Below are 9,941 nucleotides of genomic sequence, written 5' to 3'. Positions count from 1 at the left end.
TTCACTGATTAATTTTAGAGAAAATGATAAATTCAGGCTTATAAATAGTAATTAGAATTTTTAGAAAACCCAATAATCCAAAAACATGTTCTGAACATCAAGAATGTTTTTTGTTTATGCATCTTTGTTCATAGTAATAGATCTATATATATTACTAATGGGCATCAATACTACTGTCTCCCCCAAATTCATTGTGTCCTGTTTATATACAACAGTGCAAATAACTAAGTGCCAGTCATTCAAGCAAACACATATTCCAATGCATTCTTAAAATGAACTACTCAGTTAACATTTTACATTTTTTTTCTTGGTAGTCAAAATACTTTGTGTTGGATCTTCCTTTGAGAATCTGAAAGCAAAAAATATGGATAAGATTAATAAAACTTTGTGCTGAAATTTATTCTTTTGGGACTTTCAGGATACCCAATGATAGAGATTATTTATTTTGTTTTGATTCTAGTTATGTACCTATTGATTCTAATCTACAACTATGTTCTTTTTCTTTTTCTTTTTCTTTTTTTTTTTTGGATTTTGGGCCACACCCGGAGATGCTCAGGGGTTATTCCTGGCTACGCGCTCAGAAATCGCTCCTGGTTTGGGGGACTATATGGGATGCCTGGGGATCAAACCGCTGTAGCGCTGGCAAGTCAGTCACCTTACCACTTGTGCCCCCACTCCGGCCCCTGGCAATGGTGTTCTGATTATAGCATGTATCTTTGATTTCAGCCTCCACAATCCCATGTACTTCTAACTGGGTAATCTTTCCTTTCTGGTTATCTGCTATACAACCTCTTCTGTTCCCTCAAACTTAGTGAACCTAATATCAAAGAAGAGAAACATATCCTTCTCTGCACGTGCAATACAGATGTTCCTTGGGTTTGCAATGGGGTCAACAGAATGTTTACTCCTGGGTGTAATGGCTTTTTACCACTATGTTGCACCCTGATTACAAACATGTTTGTAGTTGAAGATTAGAAGCATGTTTGTAGTACACCCCTCTTTACCAGTTCAACCATCCCACCGTCAATGTCCCACATCTTCCTCCTCTCCCAAACCTAGTTTATTTTGCAACACTACTCCATATCTCTCTCACCTCTAATGGTATGAATTAATGTTTAGAGTATATCATTTCTACTTTGCAATGAATGCAGCAAGTTTAGTTTGAAGAATGTTAACATTTTATTACACGTAAAAAAAATCAAGCAGCATTTTCTCTTTAGATATAAACAATTTATCTATATATTTTATTTTTGATTTGGGGGCCACAACTGACTTTTATTAGAGCTTACTCAAAGTTTTGGCTGTACGCCAGAAATGTGTTGAGCCAGGAATAAAACTAGCATTGGCTACTTATAAGGCAAATAGCGTTATCTCTGTACTGTCTCTTTGGTTCTTTTTCTTTTATAAATACCCTGCTGTATGCTTTAATGTCTCTAGTTAACTTGAATTTTGATTTTATGCTTTTTAATGTTTTTACTATCAAATTTCTTGTCATTAAGAGACTTACATAAAACATTTGTTTACAAGACCTCAAGTTAAACAGATAATGTTAATAGAAGTCATGTCTTCATTTTTACTTGTGCCTACATTAAACGTTATTGTTATTACAATTTACCTTTTGTTTATGTTATGTGTAACTAATAATTTTAAAACTATAATTGTAACCTATATTCCACTGTCGCCATATTACAAAATCCAGCAAAGATTGCATATTTGCCATTACTATTTATGTTTGTACTACTGCTTAATGTTTAAATAGTGTTAATAATGCATTCTTTATTTCTAGTAATAGCATTTCTTGTAGTTCTGTTGAACAGTTTTTCCAGGTTTAGAATTCTTGACTGAAATATTTTTCATTACATTTTAATATCTTCTTATTCTTGTTGGCCTGAAAAAATTGTGATGATAACTATACTCTTGTTTTATGGAATTCCTTGGTATATGACTCCTCTCTTTAATTGAAGCTTTAAAGTTCTTTGCCTATCAATTTTGTCAATTTGATTATAATTCTCAGCATAGAATTATATCTCTTCGAGTTCTTTGAAACTTATGTATATTTATGTTCATTTCTGCTCCTCAGTTTGCAAATTTGGGGTACATTATTAATTTTAGTGTACTTTCTGTTTATCTATATAAAATATCCATAATGCAAATGTTGTTTAGTTTTTAATATTAGTTAGCAATTTAAAGTTCATGTATCATATAGTTAACATAGTTGATCATAATACATTTGTTTCAAGGTAAGTAGAATTAACATTAGTAAAATTAAATTTAAAGAAAAGAAAAAAGAAAAGAGTGTAGCAGCAAAAATAAAATTCATAAAAATTATTGTATTGCAATGAGATCATTAAATCAGTCAGAGGTTTAGTAAACTCTTGTTGCTAGTTGATCATTCTGTTACTTCTTTTGTTTCTGAACATTAAGTGGCTTCAGATACATATTGGTATCTAATTTTTTTGTACTGGGATTATAGTAATAAAAATTAGACAGCAATTTAAAAATCGGAATTTTAAGCACTATTGCTTATATGGAGGCTTTTGTGAAGCATGTTTTCAGCTGCCAGCACTTTGTAAAGTACAAGAAGGCAGAGGGAGGGTCCCTGCATTCCCTCCAAAAGAGTATTGGTGAGGTCAGCCCAAATACCAGCATTCCTGTTGTTTTGTCAGTTTGGTGCTCTACAGAGAGCCATAGAGGAATGGTAAAATAAGTCTGCTTGGCAAAGTGAAAATTGTGGATGGTGGGTTGAGCAGGCATGGCTTCATCATGATGGGGACTTAGCCTGACCTCTCCTCCTGAAATTGTCAACTTTCAGCTAGTGCACCTATAATTTTTCATGGATTGGTTTACATGTCTTTCTAGAGCAGAGTGAATTTATGGAGTTGGCTGAATGAAGATAAGGTGACTGCATTTGTTTCCTTAACTGTATCTGGTGACTGAGTTTGTCTCTTTTATTGTGTCTGGAACTTGCCATGGAATTTCTTCAATGGCTATATTATTTCCTTTTTAATCCTTTGAAAAATTTAAAAATCTACATCCATTTATTTTTTGGTATTCAATGTTGTTATTAAACACCTGCCAAAGTGAAAAACTGTCTCTAGGGAAATTCTCATTTGCTACTAATTTCAAATGTCCTATCCTTCTGGTCATTGAATTGTTCATCTCTACATGGCTCAATCTACTCTTGAAATTTAATTTCAGCCATTATATATTCAACTCTAGTAATTGTTCTGTTTTATGGTTTATATTGCAGTTACACATCTAGTTTTACTTTTTATTTTATTGACTTATGTCATTTAAAGTTTCCATCTTGTTAAATACTTGCAAAGCCACCCCACCATCCCATCAACAGAGTATTAATATCCCACCAGCTCTGTTTTATGTTTCCTATATAATTTCCTTTGTGGGGTTTTCTATGGGAAAAACCTCTAGATTTGTTTCCTTATCTTCCACATAAGTGAAATCATCTGATTTTTTATCTTTTTCTTCTAAATCACTTGACATACTTCACTCGAATTCTTCAGGTTACAGGAAGCTGAGCTCTTACATTTTCTTTTTGTTTTGTTTTTCTTTGTTTTGGGACCACACCCGGTGACACTCAGGAGTTACTCCTGGTTAGGCGTTCAGAAATCGCTCCTGGCTTGGGGGACCATATGGAGCACCTAGGGATCCTAGGCTAGTGCGGGCAAGGCAGATGCCTTACAGCTTGTGCCACCTCTTGGGCCCCACACTTACATTTTCATATAGCATCCTAGTATTTTAAATAAACATGTCATATTTTAATTTCTAGTCACCTGCTGTTATGAACATCAGTGTTTCCAGACCTTGATATTGTGGATAATGTTGTGAGGGACCTAGGCATGGTAATATGCCTGTAGATCAATGCTTCCATGTTTTCAGTATTTATGTCCAGGAGAGAGTTGTCTAAATTATAAGAACATCTATTCTTATTTACTTAGAAATCATCACACCATTTTTCATAATGGATGGAACAGAAAACCAACCAATTGACAGTGAATTAGGGTTTTTAAATTCAGTACATCCCATTATGCTGGACATTTCCATTCATTTTTATGTATACCATTCTCACACAAGTGAGATGATAGCTCATTATTTTTGGCATTTGTATTTCCCTGAAAATCAGTGATGGTGAACATTTTATGTCTGTTTATTATTCTTTTGTCGTTTTTGAAGAGATATTAAACTCTCCTTTAGTTTTTGAAGAGTCATGCCAACTTTGGTTTATAATTAGTTTGGTAAATGCTTTATATCCTTTGGAAATTTGTGCTTTGCTTGTGAGTATTTTCTCACATTCCTAGGATGTCTTTATTTTGGACATAGTTTATTTGGCTGTGAAGTTTTATTTTTAAAGTTTCATGTGGTCTTAAGTTAATAGGCTCTACCAGCATCCTCAAGATTATTTCTTCAGAACAAAGGAATGGGGAACATTTATCTAGAATGCCACAGCTATGTACAATATAGGGAGCAGACCAGCTGAGTCTGACCAAACTCCATTCTCACTTATCCCATCCCAGTGAGTAATGTCATAGGAATGAGGAACAGAGACCAAAAGCCTAGATATCAATAGTTGTCACTAGTTCCTCTTAGTGTGTGAGGTCAATTTCACAGAAAAAGTCACAATGCTAATGATTCTGGATACCACTTCTATTTTTCCTTTCCTCATAGAGAGGTCAGAGGTTCATGGAAGGATTTTCCATATGATACCATCCTTGTCTAAGGAAGAAACAATATGGTCTCTTTGCTTTCTCAGTTTGGTCTGTAGAGACTGTCAAGTAGTCTTTATCTTCTATAGTTCTTTCAGTGAGATCTTGCTCTTGGGTAATTGTTTTTTTTTTTTGTCTGAGGAGGAATAAAGTCAGAATCAACCTTCGTTGTCCTCTTGTAATGTCACCACAAATTTCCTACTTTGAATTAACTTTAAGAAGTATATACAAACTAAAAAGCACTCACATGTAATTTTGTTTTGAATATTTGCTCTTCAGAAGTTACTTGGGTAGGAATGCCATTTAATTTTTTGTACTTTAGCTCAGCCAGAGTTTATTCCCAGCACCATCTTAATTAGGTCTGTGAGAAATTGTCCCTAATGCATCAAGAAGTTTCTCCATTCCATACGTCTCATTCCAACTTTAAATTGCTTTGGGTATTGGGGAACAATTACAACAACTGTTGCTTACCAAATATTTACTCTTTCACATTTGTGGAATCTAACATTTTTGAACCTGGCTTTAATTCAGGCTGCTGACATAAATACAAGAAGGAAGTAACTGATTCTTCTAGGTTCTTCTAGTTATTAGTATAAAGGTAAGTCTTGAATAGCAGGTAATTGTATCCCCTCAATCTGTAATTAAATCAACTATTCAATTGAATTTATAATGTGTACAGTGCAATACAAATACTAGTTTATTATCACCAAAATATGAATATTGTTAGTATTAGTATAGTATGTTACAATACTAAAGAAATCTCCCCATGAAGAATCATTGTTTTCTTATACACATAAATGTAATATATTTACTTTATAACTATTTTACAAATTTGAAGATGTAAATTATAAGCAAATAACCTTATAACAATATCTTAGTCTTGAGACTTTCTGTCACGTTTAACACATTTAATGTATTTTGAAGCATATGAGGTCATCCTATATATTTATGTAAATAATATAAAATTTTAATATAAGATCAAGCTTATGTTGCTAAATGAAAGATATTTTTAAAAAGTTAATATATGTACATAAAATAATTTGACATATTTCAATTTCTTTGTCATCAATCCATAAAATTTGGAAAGTAATATTGCCTGAGTTAGAAAGTCAATTTCAAGAAATAGTCAGAAATCATCTATTATGTGTAGGCAATTGTTTGGTGTTGATATAAAGAACAAATAAATTATGTTGTGATCCTTATATCTCATATTTATAATATTATAAGGCAATTGATTTAAATTTCTGGGAGAAATAGTACAATAGCTTTAGCAAAATAAGCCTGACTTAAGGTGGATTTGAATTAGTAAAAGGATTCCTGTCAGATATAAACTGTAATTAATCCTTGATGCACCACTATTAAAATTGTCTGGAAAAGGAAAAACCAAATTTCTCAGGTCTAGGTCCCAAGGACCTGACCTAGAATGCTATGAATCCATAAGTTCATACCTTGCTGACTTCATTTATTTTCATGAGTAATTGTATAATCAGAGCTCATCCTTATCCAATAAATTCTCTTACCAATTTCTAAGCCTCATTTGGTGAGAATTTTGACTTGTAATAAATGTAGTATGAACAAGTGTGAATTTTGGCCATTCTTTTCTATATATTTTTAAATGAATATAGTCTACTTGTCTTTGTGACCTCAGTTTTTATATGACTTTTTAACTGTCTTGCTTATTGTTTATATAGAAGTATTAGATATGTACAACAAATCTATGCCAAAAAAATCTATGCTGTATTTGTATCCTGTTACAAGTCATACAGGTACCTATGTAAAAATATGGGATTTGTATATTTCTTCTGTTCATATTACCCAGCATCTAATCTGATAATGATTCTGAAAAACATGAGTATTATTGAGGCAGTAATCAGTTGTTTCTCCTTTCACCAAAAATATCTGAAGTCCTATGTCACATAAACCATGTTGTATGATGTTAATTTAGGGGATGCCAAAGAAACAAAGTAAAAGTTTTCAGCTTATGTATGGTCTGTGCACTCATTATGGTGGGCACACTACTACATTAAAAGAAGCTCCATTTCATGCTTCATTTTAGAGGCTTTTTTTTTTTTTTTTGCCGGGGGCATCATTCCTGGCCATGCTCAGGGCTTAGTCCTGAATCTGAGCTCAGCTGAAGGGGTCACATCAGATGCCAGAATTCCAATCTGTCCACCAATGCATGACAAATGTCCTACCCATTGTTCCAGTGAACAAAAAAATTATTGTTCCAGTCCCTGTCATAGTTTTTATGTGCCTGCTCTCTGTGCCTTTTCCTATACCTAAATGAACTGGGGTATTTATGATTACAAGTACTTAATATATTTATTCTTACTTTTATTCTTACAAAGGAATTACACCTTTGCTAATAATCTAAAACCACTGTAACAGAGGCCCGAGGACAGCACACTGGTAGGGCATTTGTCTTGCATGCAGCCTATTCAGAAGAGATGGTGGCTTGAATCCCAGCATCCCATATAATGTCCTGTGCCTGCCAGGAGTGATTTCTGATTAACCCCTGAGCGCTACCTGGTGTGACCCCAAATCTAAAAATAAAATAAAATAGAATGAAACTACTATAATAGTCTGATATAAATTGACTTGCCTCAAGAAACATATTTTAGTTTTTTAAGTGTATTTTAAAACTTGATATGAATAAAAAAGCTTCAGATAAAATACAGAAAAGCTTGTTGTCATTATTTTTCAGGTTGGTATACCAATCCATATAAGATACAAAAAAACTTTAAATTGAAAACTTCTGATAAGTTCTCAAGTCAGTATAGATCAAAACCTTGCTACTCAAGGCCTTTCAAAATCATGCCACCTGAACATTTAGGAAAAATATAAATCTCAGAAGACTTCCTGAATGCTGAAATATGTCTAAAAGTTATGAATATACCCAGATGAAATATACCCAGATGATTCTCATGTATTTGAAAATTAGTTAAGTGGTGCATTAGACTTAATCTAAACCTCAAGCTCCAATTTATTTTTTATTTCCTAGTTAATTTTGGAAGTTATATTATTTATGCCTGTAAGTATTGAATAAAAACATGTAATTATTATAGTTGTAAAGTTAATGGTACATATCACATATATTTAATATTTAAACTTCTCTATATGTTTTCTTAGGTGAATTAAGTGACTAAATTATCAAGATACACTGAAGCTATGAAAAAAAGGTGAAAAACTATGCTCTATTCTTCAAAGACTGCAACATTCACACAGAGCTGATATATTCAATACTGTTGTCATAAAAAAATCACAGAAGATACTAATAGGCTGAATATGAGATTAACGACTATATTTAAAGAGATGTTAAATTCTCAGTTCATGCCTTCATTTATTATTAGATATCTGTAAAATAGATAATTCAGTATTATATCCATTATCTGGCATAAAAATATGCATCCAAGATGAAAATTGCTTGTGAAAACTTTTCAATTTTTATTAATTATCAAATAAAAATTTCAGTTCATATTGAAGAGACTTTCTCATCTTCACTGATTAAATTCTAGAGAAAATGATAAATTCAGGTTTATAAATAGTAATTAGAAGTTTTAGAACCCCAATAATTCCAAAAACATGTTCCCAACATCAAGAATATTTTTTTATGCCTGTCTGTTCATAGTAATAGATCTACATATATTACTAATGGGCATCAATACTACTGTCTCCCCATATTCATTGTGTACTGTTTATATACAACACTGAAGAAAACTGCATGCCAGGAATTCAAGCAAACGCATAATCCAATGCATTCTTAAAATGATCTATTCAGTTAATATTTTACATTTTTTTCTTGGCAGTGAAAATATTTTGTGTTGGATCTTCCTTCGAGAATCTGAAAGCAAAGGATATGGATAAGATAAATCAGACTTTTGTGCTGGAATTTATTCTTTTGGGACTTTCAGGATATCCAATGATGGAGATTATTTATTTTGTTTTGATTCTAGTTATGTATCTAGTGATTCTAATTGGAAACGGTGTTCTGATCATAGCAAGTATCTTTGATTCCCGCCTTCACACTCCCATGTATTTCTTCCTGGGCAACCTTTCCTTTCTGGATATCTGCTATACATCCTCTTCTGTTCCCTCCACCTTAGTGAGTCTAATATCAAAGAAGAGAAACATTTCCTTCTCTGCATGCGCAATACAGATGTTCCTTGGGTTTGCAATGGGGTCAACAGAGTGTTTGCTCCTGGGTGTAATGGCTTTTGACCGCTATGTTGCCATCTGTAATCCTCTGAGATACCCCATCATTATGAGCAAGCTGATTTATGTACTGATGGCCTCTGTGTCATGGCTCTCTGGTGGAGTCAATTCAGTTGTGCAAACATCTCTTGCCATGCAATTGCCATTCTGTGGAAAGAATATTATCAATCATTTTACATGTGAAATATTAGCAGTCCTCAATCTTGCTTGTGCTGACATATCCATCAATGTTATCACCATGGTGATATCAAACATGGTATTTCTGGTTCTTCCACTGGCAGTCATCTTTTTCTCCTATATGTTTATCCTCTACACCATTTTGAGAATGAACTCAGCTTCCGGGAGACGCAAGGCCTTTTCAACCTGCTCAGCACATCTGACTGTAGTAATCATATTTTATGGCACAATATTCTTCATGTATGCCAAACCCAAGTCTCAAGAACATGGAGGAGATAAATGGCAGACTACTGACAAGCTTATTTCTCTTTTTTATGGTGTAGTAACACCCATGCTAAATCCCATAATCTATAGTTTGAGGAATAAGGATGTAAAAGCTGCTGTAAAAAATCTACTGAACAAAAAAAACATTTAAATAATTATTTCCTATTTATAAAATATATGTGTGAGAAACAGGCATATTGTTGGACATAGCACAGAATAGCTTTCTTTGGATAAATCATGAATGAGATTATATTTTTTTATTCCCTTCACCAACTTGCTCAGATACATTTATTCAGAACTATAGTTTGCTATAAATTTAGCTTCTCATTTGTCCTAATGTAGATCTCACAATAAAATTCATTGGAACCTCATTCCTGGTCATTATCTAAAATTAACTTTTCCAATGTACTATGTGAAAATATTATAGAAAATACTCACAGTTTGGTAAATAATGACTCAAAAGCACAAAAATTGAATACCACAACTACCTGACAATTAATAGGCTATTATGTGCAAACCATCATTATCCTAATTATAATACAGAAATAAATATAAAAATCAATATAC

The 9,941-nt window shown here is 32.9% G+C and overlaps 1 protein-coding gene across 1 annotated transcript; it reads left to right on the top strand.

Annotated features, from left to right (window-relative positions):
• The first annotated feature begins 8,499 nt into the window (after positions 1 to 8,499).
• LOC126009682 (olfactory receptor 13C3) lies at positions 8,500 to 9,525 on the top strand. Its single transcript, XM_049774245.1, has one exon. It carries the CDS (start codon positions 8,578 to 8,580, stop codon positions 9,523 to 9,525), a length of 948 nt encoding a protein of 315 aa, XP_049630202.1. The 5' UTR covers positions 8,500 to 8,577.
• The last annotated feature ends 416 nt before the right edge of the window (positions 9,526 to 9,941 follow it).

This window comes from Suncus etruscus, chromosome 1, assembly GCF_024139225.1.
Source record: "Suncus etruscus isolate mSunEtr1 chromosome 1, mSunEtr1.pri.cur, whole genome shotgun sequence".
Lineage (NCBI taxonomy): Eukaryota > Metazoa > Chordata > Mammalia > Eulipotyphla > Soricidae > Suncus > Suncus etruscus.
The sequence above is the reverse complement of the archived record's forward strand: the minus strand, read 5'-3'. Positions and strand labels throughout refer to the sequence as shown.